The 20,997-nt window shown below is 52.9% G+C and overlaps 1 protein-coding gene across 2 annotated transcripts in view; it reads left to right on the top strand.

Moving 5' to 3' along the window:
* ABR (ABR activator of RhoGEF and GTPase) overlaps positions 1-20,997 on the top strand; it is a 171,888-nt gene that overhangs the window by 29,705 nt on the left and 121,186 nt on the right. Inside the window, exon 1 of one of the 2 annotated variants that reach the window (XM_035027634.1) lies at positions 12,149-12,243. The exons of the other annotated variant lie outside the window; for it this stretch is intronic. Within the exon in view, the coding sequence (XP_034883525.1) occupies positions 12,183-12,243 (61 nt within the window). The 5' untranslated portion in view covers positions 12,149-12,182. Of the gene's footprint in view, positions 1-12,148; positions 12,244-20,997 lie in introns of those variants that run through there. 2 annotated transcript variants of the gene reach the window in all.

Genomic DNA, 20,997 nt, shown 5'->3' with positions numbered 1-20,997 from the left:
TTGTCCCTATCAAGGTTGGGTTTTGGGTGGCGAATTCAAATCCAACTTTTTCTCTACAATTCTCCTTGCACCTCCCTCCCCCCTGCCCCACTCCTCCTCAGTGTCCATTGCTAAAGGCCTGATGTCACTAACACAGCCCTGGCCAATCCCAAGACTTCCCAGTCCCAAGGAAGGAAGAGTCCCCAGGCCCTGTCGGGAGCAGATTCTACTGATGAGACTTTGTTTCTAGTATTCCTGGGCAGTGCTGACTAGCGGGTGATAGACCTCCCTCCCCCAAGGAATCAGAGACATCTCACTTGTACAGGGACCAAAGGTGGATGATGAACTAGAGTTTCCCCCTGGGGGGCTCATCTTCGTGTTTAGGGCCAAGGTGGCCCTGAGCAAAGTGAGGCTATAGTTCATCTAGGTAAAACTTGCCTTGCTGGACACAGAGAGAATGAAAGCTGGACTGGCCACGGATCAGTGGCTGAGAAATTCCTGAGTACAGTCTGGAGAGCTGCTTTGATTATAACTACGCAAAGACCCCCACTGTATATACGCATACCCAAAAAAGGCTGGAAAATGCTAATGCACATTTTACTTTTATTGTCAAAAAAATGTGTTTGTGGCTTTATTACTTTTAGAACAGGGGCGTAAAAAAGTGGAATAAACTCACTAGTTAAGAAAAACAGCCTAGGGGCACCTGGGTAGCACAGTCAGTGAAAGCATCTGACTCTTGGTTTCAGCTCAGGTCTGACCTCAGGGTTGTGAGATCGAGCCTTGTGTGGGGCTCTGCACTCAGTGCGGCGTCCGCTTGAATTTCTCTCTTCCTCTCCCTCTGCCCCTCCCCTGCCACTTGCTCTCTCTCTCTCTCAAATAAATAAATCTTAAAAAAAAAAAACAAAAACCCAGCCTATATGCTTCACACCTGCTACATAGTCTTTTGATGACATGTGGGATGCATACAAGTGAGCAAATGACAGGTGCTAATGCACTGTGGCTTCTGAGCCGGCAGCGTGGGTGTTCGGGGCAGGACCTGGCCACAGTTCATGTTTCCCCATTCTTCCCTGCCTCCTGCAGACCTAGAAAGAACTTGTTTGCCCAAGTGTCTGTGACCCCGACCACATCCGAGCAAAGCTTCCACACCTTCACCAGCTCCCCGAGAACGAGGGTCTTCACGGGAGACAGAGCACTGGCGCTGGAATGAGGCATCTTTGCTTGCAGGAGCAGGCAGGCCAGCTGGGAAGTCAACTTCTGTCGGTGTCTCGGGCCATGTTCTCCTCGGCCAGACAGACCTCTTCCTTTTGAAATTGGCAGAAGTGCTGCCACGTGTACTAACGTTGGCGTTAGTGGTCTTTGTAGGAAGTCAAGGTTCCTTGTAGGCCTGGAAGGAAATGCAGCCTGCTTGCGTGTACAGCTCCATGTGTGGTCTCCAAGAAAAAGAACAGCAGGAAACCAGGGGCTGCAGGGGCCAGAACGTCTCTGTGACTGCTTCCTCATCTGTGGTTAGTCATGGTGGGAGTCAAATGGGATTTCTTTTACAAAAGCAGTCCTTTTACCTCCAGAAAAAAAACAACAACAACAAAAAAACCCAGCTCAGCTTCCCTAAGGGCCTCCCGAAAACGAACCTCCAATGTGGAGGCTCTGGCCAGCCAGGAACGGCAAAAGCTCCAATCTCAGCAGCCTCTAGCATGGCTCTGCTCCAACGGTCAGTAGGGTACATTTGCCCCAAGAGCCAGGGATCTGAGGGACAGAGCAGGCCCGGAGCCAGGTCCAGCTGGTGCTAAGGGGAGGCACCGTGTCGTTCCTCGCCCATACGGAGTGGGGGCTACTGTCTTCTGTTTAGGCTGCCTGGCATAGAGCCTGGGTGCAGGGCCCCGTCTCGGGGACTGCTCTCTGGTGAAACTGAAAACCAAGACATGAGCTTATCTGGGCCTGCACTGGTCTCCCTCCGGTGGTCCCAGGCCCCTGGGAAAGAGTGGGGAACCACCACCCACAGCTCTGGGGTCCAGGAAAGGGGCCCTTCCAGCACCCTTCTCCCATTTGCTGGTGACCTGTGGCTACCCTCATGTGATGAGCATGTGGCTTCCTGGAGGAAAGAAACTTGCACAATCAGATAGAAATAGGAATCTGGAAAATAACTCAGTGGGGCAAGTAAGGGATTAGGCAATGACTTATCTAGAAGACTTTGGGCCATGAGGGGGGTTGGTGGCAGAGTGAGGAAGCAGGTTTCATCTGAGTCATGGCTAAGAATCTAAGGAGGTCTCTAGAGCATGAGACTTCCGAGGGGTCAGGAGGCAGAGGGACAACCTGCCAGCCTAGAAGTTCCTCAGAGCCCTTGCCCTTTGAGGTTCTGTGGAAAGGTTTCTCAGAAATACAACATCCTTCCTTAGGAACGTGTGCCTCTCATACCTCACCATGTGGTGCTATCTTCCCCCAGGGCCTCTAGCTTTGTTCACAGCACAAAGGATTTTTGAGAACATTCCCAGCAGACCGGTCCTCTTCCTTAGGGCCAGGGCAGTGGAGACGTGAACATTGGATGGGCAGGACGTACAGCTGACATCTCTGTTTTCTCTACCTTGTTGTGTTCATTTCACAATACATACAGTAAATCATCATTGTACACCTTAAACTCACCCAGTGTTATTTGTCAGTTATACCTTAATAAGCCTGGAAGGATAAAAGGGTGAAAGTAATGTGCCTAACACAGCGCCTCGAACATAAATATTGGTGAAGCCAGAGACACATTGACTGAGGGCTTTCAGTAACTGGGTGCCTCTGCCCACAAACTCACAGGGACAGGAGGTGAGTCCTAAACTTTTGTTGTTGGTTTTGCAGGCAAGAGGTGTCCCTTGTTTATAAAGACAGGCCTAAGAAAGCTGCAAATTCTGTTGTGTCCCTGAATTCATGCTGAGGCCACACATGGTATTAGCAACTGCCTATATTCTCCCCCAGTTCCCCAAAGAACCTTCTCTTCTAGGTATTCATTCTAGTTCCCCTCTTCACCCCCATTTCTGCCTAATTATATTTCTGCATAATTGCTTATACTTTTCCTTCCCCCCAGAATGCCCTGTCTCCCCACCCCACCATTGTTGCCAATGAAATATAAGGTGTCCTTCCAGGCCCTGGTTCAAATGACACTTCCTCCAAGAAGCACTTAGTTAGTCAGCCCCTTTCAAAGTGGTGACCCCTCCATCTCCTCCATAACATACTGTCCACATCACTCTCTGGACCCACCAGACACTGCCTTGCCTCTTGGGGACTTCTAGACATGTCTCAAATCCACTATCACAAGTATCCTGAGCAAAGGAACCCAGTCTTATATAGAGCTCAGGGAATATTCGATAGGCTAATGAATAACTTTTCTAGCCCTTAAAACCTATGGGATGTCCTGAAAAATTGGGGAGCTGAGGGGTGGGAAAGAAGAAATTTTTTCCCCTCTCTTATAAACCATTTCCTGGTCATCGATAGATTCTCAAGGAATCATAGGCAGGACAGCTTTCATCCCTGCATGTCAAGGTAAGGAAACCAAGGTCCAGAGAGTGAAAGGGGGGTCCTCAAGGTCACACAGCAAGTTAGTGGCAGAGCCAGGGCCTGGACTCATGGTGTGCTCAGTTTAGTGCTCTTTCCCTTGTGTTGGGGAGGCAGTGGAGTATTGAGGGGCAAAGATATAAATTCTGGGGCTGTCAGGGGTTACTTTGATAATTCAGTGATTTAATACATGCAGAGTCCTTAGATCAGCCCTAGCCCAGGAATCATAATATAAGTGTTTGTTGCTATCACCTTTGTTGTGATTCCTCTGCCCATCATTGACAACTACTACCTCTTCCCACCAGGTCATTTCAGGGGAGAGAAGAAATCTGGGAGTATTAACTATGCCAGAACATCCTTCCTAGGCAGCAGGGGAGAAGCTGGTGGGTAGCTTTAGAGGACTAACCATCTGGTTTACTGACCCTAGCGGCCTAGGGTGATTTTTCTGGACCATCATAGACCCACGGCCCAGCAGATCAGACCTTGACTAAAAATTGGGTGTTTTGTCTCTTTCTTTCAGGGAAGGGAAAATGAAAAGGAATCTTCTTCCCTTTTTTAGGTACCTGGCCTGCCCAGGGGTCTACCAAGACCCTCTCAAGCTAGGTCCTGGGGAAGACAGGGTGCCCAGAATCAATTTCCAGGTACTCCTCCCATCCCTGAGCTGAAAGCAAGTTTTCCCATCTTTCTGGTTGGAGGTGCAGCAAAGTCATCACTGGAACCCAGTGAGTGACAGCTTCAGCTGACGGCCCCTGGGACTGGGGAGTTCAGCATCACTGCAGGCCAGCAGCATCTCATTTCTCAGACTCCCAAATTCTGTCCCCTGTCAGACCACGGGAGGAGAGACCGGACAGGTGTGCACCCAGGGACTGCTTTTTCCCAGAGGAGCACTACAATTTGCCTCCCTCCTCTAAAAACAAATGTAATTGCAGATTTGGGACGGGCCCAGGAGAAGGACTCTGAGAACTGAGACCAAAGTTCCCTTAGTGGGCTGAACCATTTCCTGGTTTCTATTCCATTTCCATGTTGGAGTCTGATTGGGTAAAAAAGAGTACAGCATTAAATGCTGGCTGCTTGGCGAGGGAGCCCTGTGCATTGGGGAGTTTTTTAGTTGGGATTTCGTGTGAACAGTTAGGAATTAATTAGAGCAGCAATCCTCTTGCCCCAAATCTGCTTCTAGGATACTGTTGTTTTTTCTGAGTCTGTCCAGAGAGCGTGACCCCTCCTGTCACGACATCCCAACCAGCCCAGACAGGTTTTTTTTTTTTCCCAGCTGGAGGACCTGGGCTGGCTGAAGTGTCTATACTCCCTCATTCCAGGGTCTTTGTGACCAGGAACATATTCAGTCATCCATTCATTCATGTACTCATTCATTCACTGAAACCACTATTTCAAGGTGCTGGGGTTACAGTGGTGAACAAGAGAGGTGTGGTTTGAATCCTTGTGGGGGGCTCAGTCTAGCAGGAGAGACAGGCATTGAGGCATTTACAAAAGCACCGAGTAATCTGAATGCAGGCCTCCCTGGTCTGGTGGTTAAGGAAAGCTTCCTAGCAGAGGTGATATTCAAGTTAAGATCGGAGGGAAGACCAAGAGATGTCTGGACATTTTAGCTGGAACTATCATCCTGTGTAAAAGTTCTGAAAATGCAAAAGAGAGCAAGGAGACTGTGCCAGATGAGGCTGAAAGGAAGTAAGGAGCCAGGCCACAGGGCCTTGTCTGCCACCAAAAGGATGTGGGTCTTCATTCCGACAGCAGTGGGTAGTGTTCTAGTTGCCGTGGGACGCTGGGAAAGTGCTTCCTCTAACTGGATCATCGCGTGATGACGTCAGCCTCGTGGGCCTGGGACTGCTCAAACCAACAGACTCAGGTCGGATGTGACCACTGCGCGGCTTTCTTCGGCCGCCAGAGTTCCGTTCTTTTCCACTCGCCCTTCATTAGAACACATGTCATATGTGTTGGTTTCCTATGTCAGCTGCTGGCCCCGGGCTGTGTTCATGAGACTAAGCTGACCAGCCCAGGGCAGAGTGCAGTGAGCTTGGGGAAGGGGGAAATTAGGAGCCACAAGGTTTCATGACTAGAACCTGAAAGTGCCTTATGTAAAAGATTGGTGTCCTGGGACAGTTTGGGGAGAGAAAGCCAGTGCTTAGGTTGAATCATCCACGCGGGAAGATTGGTGGGGTGGTCCCTTGGGGGCAGGGGGTGACTCGTCTTCTGTGATTCTTCTCAGACATTGTCTGCCGTTTCTAAGTGTCTGCGCTAGGCCACCCACCCGGCTGCTGCCTCCCCCTTCCAAGGGTCATGACCACCAACGCAAGGTGCGTACAGGTGTGTACCCAGCTTCTGGGTAGGGGCATCCCTTGTGAAGGTGGCCTAGGCCAGACTGCTTCCTCTCTCCACCTCTAAGATTATAAAGATGAAATTTAGAGAGGACATCAAAGGCAGAATACCAGGGAAAAGAACAGGGGGTGTGAGCTTGCCAAAGAACCATCCTCATTTCCGCCTAACCAACTAGTGTTCTCAGCACTGTTGACACTTGGGGACAGTTCTGCATTTTGCAGGATGCTTTAACATCTCTGGCTTTAAAATGCTCCTACAAAAATAAATACATAAATAACATGCTCCTACACATTGCAAACACTTCCTGTGGGGCGGTACCAACTACCCCTTCCCTGATTGAGAACCACTGTTCCCATGTTTACAGGCACAGGATATGCACACCTGTGCTTTAGGTCCTGAAGCTGGCAAGCTGGGACACTGGAAAAATCCCCCTGTTTGAGAATATCCTAGAGAAGCTTTTGTCCAGTGGGATGGTTATTCTTCCCAGGCTACTCATGGGGCTCCTGATGTCTCCTGACCCAACATGGAGTTCCTCCTGCCTTCCCTAGCCTGGTTACTCACAATGGTCACCTGCAGCTCTGTGCAGAATCTGGTGGACGAAGCTGAGATTTTAGTACAGGCATTTCCAGGCCTCTTGGCTGGACTGTGGCCAAAGTTGGCAGGACCCCTTCTGGTGGCTGAGTAGCTGCTCTGTTGGGCCACCAGATGGCACTCAGGAGACACTCCCCACCACCACCACCCAACCCTGCACGCAGTCCGCCGCAGGACTGCTGGTGGCAGGAGTGACTGCAGAGGGAACTTGCTTTAAAGAGGCCTGGTCCTTAAAGAGACACGGCCACACACCGCAAACTTGCATGGTTCACCCCAAAACAAGACTCCACTGATGACAAGCACCACTGCCTAGGCTCTGATGCTCCTTTGTCCTTGCCTTCCTGAATGTTGAGCTGCCAGCTCTTGCAGCCAGTCTCCTTGACAGCCTATCCTCAGCCCCTGCGGCCATTCCTGGGCCCGACAGGGACGGGGCCAGCTCTGGCTGGTGGCGTCACAGCTCCTGGCAGAGCAGCACAAGGCTGGGGTGCCTCTGCAGAAGTCTGGCTGAAAGAACAAGCCGCATAGCCAGCTTCAGGGGAATGGCGGCCGCAGGAGGGCAGGGGGCCAGCCTGTGAGCTCTGACCCCAGGGGGGCAGGCCTCTGCTGCACTCGGACCTGAGAAGCTTGGAACTGCTGAACTTGGTCTCTGGGCTTTTGGGACTTAGAGAATCCTTCCGTCTCTTCTGCTGGCCTCTTTCCAGATGCTGACAGGGATGCTGTGGTGAGTAAATTAGGAAGGGGGCTCTACCCCCTACTGTTGAGCCCTCTGATCCACTCTCTAGGAAACCTCTCACATTGACCCCTGGGGGGTACAATCTGAGCCAAGTTGGGCGAGAGCCACTGTAGGGGCTTGGCACGAGACCCTCCTGAAATTGCACCTTCCCTAGTATAATCCAAGGCAGCTACTCTGCCCAGGAAGCTGGACTCACTACGGCTAGTGGCCGGGGGAACTGGGCTTCACTAGAGCCTCTGGAAACTGTGTGGGGATGTGGGGGGAGCTTCGCAGCTGCAGAGACTTGGATGGCACTGTGCCTGTCCCGGCCACGGCCACGGTGCTGAGAGGGGGAACAAGGACGTGAATGCAGTTCTCTGGTTTACATCTTGCCAGGGCTGCAGATATTTATGACTCAAGCTGACACAAAACTTTGGTAGAGAAATCAGTAATCTGGGAAGGCTTTGAGTTCATCTGTGCTGTCTGTAGATCTGGCTGTCTCTGGAAAAGTAAGGAGGCTGGGAAGAGACAGGTAGGGAGAGGACAAAGGATAGAACTGTCGAGCCAAGCCTGCTCCCTGAGAGGTGACCCAGCAGAGGCCTAGGGAATTTCCTACTTTCCAGGCCCAAGGGGGGAGGGTGAGCATCAGAATTTAGTAAGTGCTATTTCAGGGTGAGCATCAGAATTTAGTAAGTGCTACTTCACCGTACCAAGGTAAAGGAAATGAAGCAAGGAGCCAGAAACAGGCCCCACAAGGTTTGCTAGGAAGCAGAGTTTATGGTCTACGAAGGCAGATAGGAAGCCTGGAATTCGTCCACCTGATCTACGAGGGTACCCACCTACAAATTTGAAAACTGAGCTGGGAAAGCCTAGAGATTGGCCCAAGGCATAGAAGCAGTGGGGTTCAGCGGGGACTGGAGTTCAGGAAATGGTCACTGGATTGATTGCATCCAGCTTGTGTCCAGAGTCGTCTGCCCTGTGGTGGTAAATGTGGCTTTGAGAACCAGTTCTCCTTTTGCTTAATCATGGGGAATTACACTGCCTTGCATTCCTGCTGTGGCTCCAGCGTCTTTCTCCCTGAGTTTAACTTCATTCTGTTCATTCATTTTTTCACTCATTGCAGCCCAATACAGTGATTATACACACCTCAGTTCATTTCCAAGTGTCACCAGCGGCTAGCTGGCCGATGCTTAGCCTGACTGCTTCTGGGAAATGGAGAGAAGAGCAGTGCCTATCTCGTTAGCTTATTATGAGGATTAAGGGAGATAATCTACCTGAAGCCCATAGAGCAGTGTCCCACACCTAATAAGCACTCGGCAAATGTCAGCTGTCATTCATTTTACATATTCAACCTGTATTGTTGAATGCCAGTCTGTCGGGCTTTGGGCAGAGAGTCCGGCCAGTCTGGGGGCACAATGTGGTTATGGCCGCTTTAGTCTGCCTGAGCCTCAGTCATCCACTGGGCTGGGTGCTATGGATAAGATACCCCAGTGGAAAAAAAAAAATGCAGTTCCAGCTTTTAAAGAACAGATCTGGCAGGAAGGGTACAAAGTCTTGGTTTTTTGGCTATCATAGTCTGGTTTTTGTTTTTTGTTTTTTAATTTGAATGCGGAGGCCCTCTACCCCCACCTATACCTCCAGCTTCTGCACACTAGTGCCCCCTGACAGCCCCAGCATGGGGAGAAGTGAACGGACATCCTTTTCACCAGCCGTGACCTCCGTGACCTCCAGGTGATCAAGGAAGCAGGGACTCCCCGGCCTCCCTCTTGTGCACAGTGGAGCTGGGTTGCTAACAGTGAGGAGGGAAGAAAAGTGGCGATACTGAGTTTTGGTTGTAAGCACAGTTACCCTTTTTCCATCTGGCTAAGTGGCTGGTAGAAGCAAGAGTTGTTGGGAAGGCACCTGGGAGTTAAGGGCAAGGCCGCTGACCTTCAGAATGGGATATATCTCCTTCGCACTCAGCCTCTCATCATCCACCCAGTGCTACGGGCAAGGCAACCAGCCCTTCAGTCCCCCTTAAATGGGTGGTGGTAAGGCAGGAGCAGGGTGGTCATCAAGGCTGGCCTATGTGCACAGGCCAGAGGGATGGCTGGAAAGGTGGAGAGTGTTCACCCAAAAGCCTGGACAGAGAACGGTTAGTGTGGGCCTGGAGGATGAAGTGTGTTGGGTGCTGATTCAGTGCCTTGGGGTTCAAAGGCAGCTCTGCACTTAGCTGAATCAGGGCGGTCTGTCCACAGGAGAGCCCCTCCCCGGCTCGGAGAGATTGGGGTTGCTGGCAGAGCACTTAACCTTTGGCAAAATGCAGATGAGAATGATTCCTTAACTCCTTCCTTCCTCGAATGTGGTATTGGGTCTCCCCAAACTCCTCCCCACCCTCGGTGCCAGGAATCTGGAGGCTTCTGTTCCAGTCTCAAATCACCCTGGTTCTCAAAGGGCCACACACTTGTCTCCAAGCCCAGATTAGAGTCAGGCTGTGTGGTGTTACCTATCTACTGGAAGCCACCAGCAATGGCATCAAGGGCATCTTGAAATAACTGCCCTTTCCTGGGACGAGTGTTCGGGAGATGGGTGTGTGGAGATGGAGGAGGGCTGGGAGGGCTACTCAGTGCCTCTGTTTTCTCATCTAGAAAATGCAGGGAGCTGAGATGGCGGTGAGGTTCGCAGGGAAATGATCCTGTAAGCAAAGCACTAGGGTCCAAGCCAGGTGCACTGCAGACGTTCTCCGTTAATTACTACAAGTGTTCCTCCTTATTGCCTCCAAGACTATTCTCTCCCTGTACCCTATATTGTGTTCTGGAGTGGGAGGTCCAGGATGGGATTGGACAGAATGAAGAAAAAAAAAAAGCAAACTGTGGCAATGCTAAGGAGAGCAACTGTAACATTTTAGCTTGAAAATGCTGAAAATAGCATGTTCAAGCCTTTGTAGATAAAAATGTAAAATGTATGCAAATGTATGTGTCTCACGCAGAAACATACATCTCTGGCCTCCTCACAGTCAGTGCCGGGATGTGGCCATCAGGAAAATCCCTGCAGCATACAGAGAGGGTCCAGGCTGCCCTGGTGGAGGTGGTGGTTATTGGGGAGGGGGCAGTGCTGCTGCCTTCCTGGCTGCGCTCCTGTTTCCACCTTTCTTCTGGGTTCTGTGCCTCCTGAGAGTTCCACGTGGGAAGAAGAGAGGCTCTGGGCCCCTCTCTGCTCCTCCACCCTCACCATCCTCCCTCTGGTTCCTCTGAGAGCCCATTTGCTTCCTCTCCCATTCTGGCTCTATTTCTGGAGCATCTCATTGGAGATGCACACCCCCCTCTCTGCCAAGCTCCAGGTGCCTGCTTGGTCCTCCCAGGCTTGTGTGCAAGTCAGGGATGGTGGGAGGGTGACAGCTGAGCAGGGAGGGGCCAAAGAGACAGAGCCAGAGTCTGAGCCCAGAGAGTTGGGATGTGGGAGAGGGGAGTGGATGCGGGGAGGGGCCAGTGTTACCTCACAGTTGAAAAACACCCACGGTAGCCACCTGTGGGGGCTTTCCACACCCTTCCCCTGCACCTCCCAGGGGTTCACCCGACCTACTGTGAGTTGGAAGCCTCTATCCAAGCAGCTGCAGGGGCTTCCTTTCAGCATTATGGGTGAGGGTCTGCTCCTCTCCTCAAGAAGAACTGGATCTGTGGTTGTTTGGAAGGATGAGGAGCCCTGCCCCCATGTGGGTGGGTCCCAGTAGAGCTCAGGAGAGGCTTCTGAGTTCCAGGAAGGCTTCTGCTTCCCTTCTCTTGGGTTCAGGAGAGGAACTTCAGCGCCCCCTGCCCTTGTCCACCCTGGCCGGAGGCCCTTCAGAGCCCTTTGGCCAGAGGAGGCCTACAGGACCAAATCTGCAGCAAAGTTGCCTTGCGTCCCAGGAGACAGGCATAAAGCCCCCCTCCCAACAACCTCTTCACTGCTGTTGGGAGGTCTTACCAGGAGTTTTATTTCTAAAGGTTCTGTTCGCAGAGGCATCTTGACCTCAGACTTCCCTCAACTTACATGTGATTACGCATGCAAGGTATGCCTCCTGGGCTACAACTGTGGATCCCCAAAGAAGTCTCCTGGGGAACTCAGTGAAGATCCTGGAGTCTCTCCTGTCTCCAGTTTGTCCTCCATTGCCCCTCCTCGACCCCCAGCCCCCTGCCTTTCTCCAGCCGCCGCCCTCTGGGCAGAACTGCCCCGCTTTTACGGCAAGGGTGTTTAAACAGATGAGGTTTTAAGGTTTGGAAAGAAAGAGTGCCCCGGCGGCCAAGGCTTTCCTCCGGCACCAGGACCTTAACCCCGTCAGCACCGCCCCCCAGGCTTGCCTAGGGGAGGGGCCTGACGGCCGCACCGGCCCCAGAAACTGCGCTTTGAGATCCTGGGGTGGCAGGTGATGTCACCCCTGCGGGGCCCATAGGTCTCCCCGCGGCACTTAGTCTGCGGGTTGCCAGAATTCGGCTGAGCCCAGCGAGGGGAGGAAGAGGAGCCTGGGCCTGCGCCGCAGCCCGGAGACCCCCCGCGGGACCACTCCTCCGTCACGGGCTGGAGCCCCTCTCGCCCAGGCGTCCGGGAGGACTGGGGCTGCTCCCCACACCCCCCGACCGGGTCTGGAGGCTTGCTGCGGCGGGGGAGGGGGCGCGGGAGCCTCGCGCCGATTGGTCGCGGCCCCCGCCCCCCCGCCCCCCGCCCCTGGCCGCCGCGCAGCCCCGGGGGAAGTTGCTAGTCTGCGGGCGAGCTGCGGGGCCGCCACTCGGGGGTCCGCAGCGGGGCTCGCCGGGGCCGCAGTGGCCGGGGGCGCCTGCCTGCCCTCGCCCGCCCTCCCCTCCTCTCCCGGCATCTCCGGCTCGCTCCTCCCTGCTACCTGTTTCCCTGCCTCCCCCCGCCTCCACTCCGCGCCCGGCAACTTCGGCCTCCGGGGCTGGCCGCCCCTCCCGGCTCCCCGCCGGCCCGCCCGCCCGCCGCCCGCGCCCTCCCTCCTTTGTTGTGCGATGAGGGTCGGGTTTCCGATCTGACGGAGCCGCCGCCGCCGCGCCGAGCCGCGGGCATGGAGCCGCTCAGCCACCGGGGCCTGCCGCGTCTCTCCTGGATCGACACCCTCTACAGCAGTACGTGTGCTCTCGGGCCGGGGAGGCCGGGCGGGAACGGGCCTCGGGGCCCCGACGGCCCCCGGGGCCCCGATCTGCCCGGCTTGTCTGGGGAGCCCCGCGCGGGGCTGGGGGTTGTGGGCACCGCCGGCCAGGCGCCAGGGGGCCGGGAGGTGGGGGGAGAGATCGGCCGCAGATGGGGTCCCCAGAGCGGACTAAGAGCGGGGGGGGGGGCAGTGGCCCGACAGGACCAGGAGAGCTGTGTCACCCCTTTCCCACCTGTTGTGTAACTGAGCACTCCCCAGCCCTCAGGAAGGAGAGCCCTTGTAGGGTGCTCCCTCCGCTTCCCGCTGACTGCTCCTTCTGTCCGAGCTGAAGCAGAAAGGACATTTTGGCAAAGTCCTTGGCGCCTGAGTTTGTCACCTCAGGGACATCCTGGGGCAGTTGTGTGTTATGGGGTGGAGGTGGGTCGGGTGGAAGGGACTGTAGGTGCAGATCTCTGTGGGGAGCATCTGGATTGAAGGACCTGGAAACCTCCGGCTCAGCAGTCTTTCCTGCCAGCCTCATCACCACCTCCACCTTCACCAGCCCCCAAAAAAGAAAAAAAAAAAAAAAAACACCTCGGCTTCTCCACCCCCTCGCTCCCAAATCTGCCTCGATCATGTGATTGCTCTTGCACTGCCGCTGGGGATGTGTAACTGATCACTCGTACATTCTGGGGGTTCGTGCGGAGCGGTGAGCGCCCCCACCTTACACCCTTGCCTTGCTGAGGTGACTAAAGCCCTGCACTTCTCTCCACCTTTCCTTTGAAGCACCTTCCGGAAGCTTTCAGTGAGGTAGAAAGAGGGTCCTGCTGGCCCCTGAAGAAGCTAGTAAGTGGATTTTGCCCTCTCTGAGCACTTCGGTGGGACCCTCCCACTCTCTTGCTGTGTCTCCTAGCCCAGAGTCCTGAGGCAGGGGGCAGGGGTTCCAGGAGGCAGATGGTGCCAAGTTCGGTTTCTGGACACTGCATGCCATGGGACAAGGACATTTTTAAGGGTTAACCTGGCTCAAATTTCTTGGTGACGGTTATATGTGGGAAGAGAGGAATGGACAAGGACGGTGCCTTGAACCCCAAGGCCTTGCCCTGGAGGCTCCTTGGTACTCAGCATCCGGCCTCTGACCTCTGTATCCCCTTGGGTCCCTATCATTCCCCCTACCTTCTCCTTCCTCCTCCCCCTCCATCCTTATTTCCTTCCTCCCCGCCCCCCGCAGGAGCACTCCTTGTGATGGTTCATTCTGCTTTGGTTTTTCAACATCAAAGAGGCAAAGCCGGATCCCCTGGGTGTCAGTCTTCCACTGAGCCCAGCCACTCCATCTGCTCCTTCTCCCCCCCCCCCCGCAGAGGCCAGCATCTTTGGGTGAAGGTCAGGGCCCATGGCTGTGTGGCGTGTGTGTACACGTGTCTGCGTGAATGGGGGCACACATCTGTTCAGAGGCCTGCTGCAGATCAGCTCCTGACCCGAAGGAAGGATTAGTGACCTCTTAGCTGCGCTCCTGCAAATCACAGTAAAAACAATGCCTCATATTCACATGCTACTTACGTTCCTGAATATTTCTGGCCCTTTGCAAAACCCAGTGGTGATTTCCGTATTTCTCAAAGCATAGAATCCTATGGAAATCTGTCTCTGGCTTTCTCTCTATTGCCCTGACGAAGACTCCTCAACCTAATTATTTCCAAGTTTCCTACCTCTCCCTCCCCCCGCCTCTTGGAGCAGGGAAGTTGTCTGAGGTCTCCTTGAACATTTCTGACCAGAGGAGAGGGAATTAGACTGAGGCCTTCTCTGGGGGTGCCTGTTAACCAGCCCTGACTGAAGTAGTTTGGCATCTGAGCTGTTTGCCGTGCTGCTTGCTGCCCTGGCCCCTGGGCTCCTGGGCTCCTGGGCTCCTGGGGCAGCCTGGCTGGGGGTGGGGGGAGGCGCTGACTTGGCAGCAGTGTGAGGAGTCCCTGCCTCCCTCCTCAAAATGGCTTATTCGAGAGCCATAGAATGAGGCTTCCTGGGGAGGTGCTGTGCAGTCATGTTTGGGCTGTTAGCCATGAAGTTTCCTCTTGACAAGAGCCTAAATTAAAACAAATACCCGGACTGTCATTTGCCTGGCAGCACGGTTTTGTGGTTCCCAGAGGAAGTTCCTCTGCCTCTCAGAAAGCTGTTTGCTTACAAGGCTCACAATCCTGGGGTGGCAAGTCCCCCACAAAAGCTAAATCCAACAGGAATTGTAAAGGGGATGTCCCCAGGGCACAGGGTAGCCCGTGTCTGTCTTGGAGATGTGACTGACCCCATGACAGAGGCCCTTCCTAAGTGCTGCTCCAGGTAACAGTGATTAATAGCATATCCTGAGGAGCGTGCATATGCCGGGCACTATGCTAGTTTCTCTCTGGCCATCCTATCCAGACCACACAACTGTGCAAGACACGTAGTCTGATCTCCGTTTCGCAGCAAGAGAGGTGTGGTAAGCTCAAATCATTATCCAAAGTCACATAACCGGTAAGTGACAAAGCTAGAATTCAGAGCATACCCTACGTTGGTGAGGAAGACTCTGAGCGCCACCTAGATGTGTCTGAGCTTACCCAAGGCCTTGGGATGTCATGGGGGGGGGGGGGGGCATCTGTCTTTTTGGTCCTCTGTTTTCACAGGATTCTTCCTGAAATGGTCCAGCAGGATAAGTGGCCTCAATGATTCTGAGCCCAAGCGGTCCATGTGCCTCTTGCAGGAACTGGGGGCTGGTCCTGGAGCCACGGTGGGGGTGGTTGAGGCTCTGAACTCACTGAGGTTGGTGATTCTCTACTCCTAAGGTGCCAGACTGCCAAGCGGCCCCTCCTCTGACTTAACTTCTTGCCTTTGGAACTGTCAGCTCATTCTTCCTGGCTTCAGCATGCCAGGAGGAGTGTGTGCATTTTCGTTGCAGGTTGATGGTCGTTTGATAAGAGGTAGACAGCAGAGCCCCTTTCTCCCCTATGGTAGTAGTCCTGAAGGGCTGCTGTGATAGGATTTGTCCAACTTGAGGAGATGGGTTGACTCCCAGCTACCAATGTGATATGGGGCTGATTGGAGCAGGGTCTTCGCTCCCGACGAGCCAGAGTGGCTGCCACATGAGGCTTCCAGACACCCCTCTTCTTGTCGCTGTACCACTCATTTTCCTACGTTAATGTAATAATGTCAGCTTTGCCCCTCAGGGCCTTGCCTCGACTCTCTCCCCAGAGCTGGCGTGATTCTTTCTGTAGGGCTGCGTTCTTCCTTTTATCTTCTCCGTGGTGTCTGTCTCTCATCACCTTCTCCACTGAGCACTTACCGCTCTCTCTTGGTTTTCTTCTTTACCATGGGATTAGGTTGGATTAAATTAAGTTCTGTGGAGGGGCACCGGGGTGGCTCAGTCATTAAGCGTCTGCCTTCGGCTCAGGTCATGGTCCCAGGGTCCTGCGATCGAGCCCCGCATCGGGCTCCCTGCTCCTCAGGAAGCCTGCTTCTCCCTCTCCCACTCCCCCTACTTGTGTTCCCACTCTCGCTGTGTCTCTCTCTGTCAAATAAATAAAATCTTTAAAAAAAAAAAAAAAGAAAGAAATTAAGTTCCGTGGAATAACAAAGTGGGGGGTGCTCTGAGCCTACCCCTCTGAGTAGATACCACCCTCCAAACAGAGCTGAACTGAGACATGGATGTGCCCCAAGCAGGCAATGAGTTGGCACCTCTTCAAATGGAAAGTCTTTCTTCTTTTACCCCAGGCAATATTTCCAAGAGATATTTCAGTCACTTGTGATATTTCCTTTGTAGACTTGTAGACTCAGTACCTTATCCAAGAGCCCAGAAAGCATTTGGGGCTGTGGGCATACAAACCCGTCTCCAGATCATCATGAACCAGCCTCAGTTTCCCATCTTACTCCTGTATTAGCCGCACCAAGGAGCAGGCCACTGGCCTGACAGACTGTGGGTCTGATCAGAGCAGCTGTCTTACCCAGGCCACATCAGACCACCCCAGATGTGCTAGTGAACACCTGCAGATGGATGCTTTCTTATCCTCTGAAAAGCCCCTGCATTTATTCCTTCTTGTTGACACTAGTCCATTATTGTCATGGCTGCTGGAGTCTCAGAGGTGGGGCTGGCAGAATGAAATCATCTACTGGGAGAATATTTTTTGTTATTGTGATTGTTGCTGTTGTTCTTTGGAAAACAGAAGAAATGACAGGAACATTTGTGAAGAATTAGCTAAGTGGGTAGGAGACAGGGGAATAGCGAGAAAACCCATTCTGCCTCACTCTTGCAGGTGGCTTGGAAGACTTGGGCTGTTGTCTGAGGTGTGGTCTGGCTCCTGGGGACCCTGTGCATACTCCTCTGTAATGCGAGGCCATGATGTCTCTTGTAGATGCCACGTGGATTCATTAATGTTTATAAGGTGCTTTGAAGGTGAGGAGTGCTGTGGGATTGTTGCTCAGCTGTCCAGCTTGTCATGGTCCTCATCACGAACAGGGGCCCATGAGAGGCTTGCTGATGAGTGGGAAGGGGCTGCGAAGGGGGTGAGGGGGATGGCAGGTGCAGAGTGCTGGACCCGGTTCTTAGGTGGTGCCTAGGCCAGCTCCTCATGGGTAATAAGCCTTCAGTGATTTTTGGTAGCATGAGTATGAGAGGGAAAAGAAAACTCCTGGGTTCTTGGCTCCTTTAACTCCTTACTCCACCAGAAATCCCAGAAGCCCATTCATTGGCCCATTCACAAGTTTCCAGCAGTGTGAATTTGGTTAATTGTAGTAGTTTGTACTGGAGTCGGAGACCCCCCAAGGGAGTCCCATGTGTTGCTAGGGCTTGTGATTGTGCAATTGGAAGACTTCCCTGCCAGGGTTGGTGCTTCAGCTGTTTGGCTCAGCTTGAGCCCTTTGGGGGCAAGCTGGGAACTAGGCAGCTTCACGGTCAACTCCACGTCTATCCTTGTTTGCCTCTGCCAGGCCCCTGGCTGTGGTAGGTGGAGGCAATCCATGGGGCTCCAGTACCCATCACTTTCTACCTATGGGGTCTTAGCACTTTCCACTGAGTACCAGTAGGAAGAGGCCTGCAGCTTACCTGTCTCCAGAGCAGGATAGGAGAGACAGATTTTGATTCGTGGCCTTGCTGTGCCTTAGTTTGCATTTCTTTGGGCAAGATAGGGTCAGTTGGAGCCATGGATACTCCTGACTGGTAGTGGGAGTGTTCTGCTTGTTCCTGAAGCTTGGGGAGAACCTGTCCAGACCCTGTAAATGGGAAGAAAGAAATCAGAGCAATAGGCAGACTGTGGAAACGCCCCCATATGGGGATTGGAGATAGATGCCCAATCCAACCTCCTGCCCAAGGCATTTGGCAAAGAGCCCTTCAAGATGGGGCCAACTGGTACCATGACTGACTGGATGAAGAATAATGTTCTCTGTCCCCAGATTCAGACCTTATTTGGGCCTCTCACTCAGTTTTCTGCACCTACGCTTTTTTCCTGTCTTCTCTTCTGCCCTTCCTTCCCCGCCACCCACCAGAATGAAAAATGAATATGGGTTTACTAGCCATATAGAAACTACAGTCAGTGTGGTCTTCAGGAGATGGGGCAGATGGGGTGGGCTCTGCAGTGATCTAATTGATCAGGTGCCATTTCTCTCCACCCTCACTTCTGATGCCTACATAACCCTCTAGACCACAGGTAGACATGGAAGATGTGGTCAGGCATCTTGCCTCAGATGAGGAAGGTCTCCAGGAAGGGTTGGGTGGCTAGAAGGCCTTGGGTGGACCAGTGCTGATGGAGCTCAGAGTCCTTGTCACTCCGGGAGACCTGGCTGTTGGCCTCTCTGGTGTGTTGGCAGAGTTGGTGCTGCTTAGAAAAGCCCCATATTGACAAGGGATCTGTGGGTTTACTCAGGGCTGTTGGGAAAGGATGTGGCCATAATTACCTTTATGGGATTGAAGGGTTGATCCTATTAGTGCGACGGGCTAACCCCTTCCTCCTGGGCATTACCTCCTGGCCAGCAGCAAGGGTTTAATGGATCAAGATTATGGAGACCAAAGATGTTGTGTAATTAAGCCCAGTTATTTCCTTACCTGGGAGACATCTATTTCCACAGCAACAATTGATTTCCTCACTTGTGGTCACCCTGTTCAGCTGCAAGTTACACTGGGCCTAAAGAGCCTAGGGGCCATCTTTGTGATTGAGTTTCTCCCTTGAAGGTGAAATTTTAGGAGAAAAAACCCTTTCTGAGAGTTTTGGGGTCAGAGTGGCAGTGTGTTCCATATGATGGCACACCTTGGAGTTGTACAATGGGGACTTCTTTGGGAAATGTGTCTGGGTTCCACAAAGGTACATAGAAATCTCACCCTTGGGGGGACACCTGGGTGGCTCAGTTGGTTAAGCGGCTGCCTTCGGCCCAGGTCATGATCCCAGGGTCCTGGGATCGAGTCCCACATCGGGCTCCTTGCTCAGCAGGGAACCTGCTTCTCCCTCTCTCTCCCTCTGCTTGTGCTCTCTCTGTCAAATAAATAAAATCTTAAAAAAAAAAAAAAAAGAAATCTCACCCTTGGGTCTCTCACCGGGCCCAATGAAAAGAAAGCTTGGGGCACCCAGTGGCTCAGTTGGTTAAGCATCTGCCTTTGGCTTGGGTCATGATCCCAGGGTCCTGGGATTGAGCCCTGTGTCAGGCTCCCTGCTCAGCAGGAAGCCTGCTTCTCCTTCTCTCTCTGCCTCTCTACCCCTTGCTCATGCTCTCTCTCTCTCTCTTTCAAATAAATAGAATCTTTAAAAAAGAAAAGAAAAGAAAAGAAAGCTCGTCAGTCCTGCTGAGTTTGTAGAAATTAGGTTTTACATTTGGTCTGGGAAGAATGGACATGACATATAACCAGTCCTACTATGTGCCAGATGATGTGCTGTGCTACATACTTCCCATACATTATCCTAAAACAAGAGAATAGAGGCCCCTGAGGGGTTAGGTTATTGCCAAAGTTCTCCAGTTTGAACTGGATCAGATTTCAGATTGCCCTGACTCTCTGTGTAGCCTTCCAATAGCAATCATGATTATAGCCAATGCTGTGGAGTACCTACAATGTGTCAACACGGTCTTAGGCATTAACCCTGTGTTGTCACCAATCCTCATCTTTAATGACATACCAATCCTCATCAGGCCCTACTTTATGAGGCAGGAGTTACTATCTCTATTTTGTAGAGAGGAAGCAGGCTCAGACAAGGTTCTAGAGCTAGAGGACAAGCCAGGCTTTGAGCACAAGGTTGGCTGGGTTCTAAACCCCTGCTTTCTCCCACACTCCTCGCATTTCACAGCAGTGCCAGTGAAGGTCCCTTGGTAGTTCATGGAAGTTGCTTGATCTGCTCACCTCTTTAGCTAAAATGACAACTGTAAAAACTGTCTTGGCTCCCCCATGGTGTTCAGGTAGCTCTCAGCCTCCAGGTGGCCTGTAAGTGCCTACCAACTGGACTACCTCTTCCGAAGGAATGATCCCAGGGAGATCTCCCCATGGCCGCTTGGAGCCCATATCTCAGCATTACCTTCTCCCTGGGATCATTGACAAGGAACACTGATGGTTAACAACAACAACCACAAAGAGTTTTAAAGGACAGAGAGAAAACAGACTTTGGGGGTAGAGATGACGTACAGCTAGTGCCCAGTTTCTAGAGCAGAGCAAGGGCAGGGGCAAGAAGATGGGCACTGGAGGAGGAGGGGACTTGGCAGAGCCTAGGTGTGCTGGCCTCACTCTTCGGCCTTTTAAAATTCATCTCCACAGTTTCCAAAGGAGAATAAAGGGCCCTCAGCCCTAAATCAGGCCACTGCACACCAAGGTCCTTTGCCAAAGCCCAGGGCCAGTTGGGCTGCAGATCCAGCTTCTGCGTTTGAAATCACCCATGCGCAGCATGCTAATGATGGGGTGGTTCCGTGCAGACCCTCCAGCCCCTCTCCTCATACCCCCAGGGCCCCAGAGCCCAGAGTCCCCTGCCAAGGGGTCAGTCTGCTGCAACTTGCATCCTAGCAGACCCCTCTTCCAAGGTTGTTGCAGACTGTGTGTGGTAAGTGTTCTGGATGTGATAAAACAGAGGATTGCCTACCCTGAGCTGAGAACCTGAAGCTGTAAGTGGGGACAAGGGAAGGGGCACTTCACAACACCATTCTCTTCCTTTCTCTTCCCTGCCCCAGATTTCACTGTCAGCTTACTTCCTTCATGAGTCCACAGGTATTTTTAGGAATCCCTGTTTGGTTGGGTATAGGGACCCATGACCCTCCCCCCCCCCCCCCCCCCGGGCTCCTCTGTTTGTAGAGGGGCAAATAAAGAATTTCAGTTGCCCCTAAGGCTTTAGTTGCTACTGCCCTCCCTGTGGTTCCAGGATGCAGCCAGACCAGAGGCTCAACCTTGACCAGGTCCAACCTCTGGGTACCCCCTCCCCCCACGCTGCCTCCTCACCCCCACCTTTCTCCTGTTCTTCTTGTTCTTCCTGCCCTTCCCCCCAGCCTTTCAAGGGAAGAGATGCCACTCAGGGAAGACTGTTGAAATGGGGCTGCCCAAGCCCAAGAATTGAGAGGGCCGGGGAGAGCACTTCCTGGTGATGAGGATCCTGCCCCTCCAAAAAGGACATGGCTTCCCTCTAGTGCTTCTCCACAATTCTTTCTGGGCAGGTTGAAACAATGCCTCAGTGCAAGCTGCCCAAGCCCTCCCTCACCTGAGCAGGGCTGGGGTGTGCCCGTTTCATCACCTGCTGCTGTAGCTACTATTGTCAGCTCTGTGTCGTGAGAGAGG

Source organism: Mirounga leonina, unplaced genomic scaffold (genome assembly GCF_011800145.1).
Source record: "Mirounga leonina isolate KUSES-001 unplaced genomic scaffold, KU_Mleo_1.0 Mir_200, whole genome shotgun sequence".
In the NCBI taxonomy this organism is placed as follows: domain Eukaryota; kingdom Metazoa; phylum Chordata; class Mammalia; order Carnivora; family Phocidae; genus Mirounga; species Mirounga leonina.
The sequence above is the reverse complement of the archived record's forward strand: the minus strand, read 5'-3'. Positions and strand labels throughout refer to the sequence as shown.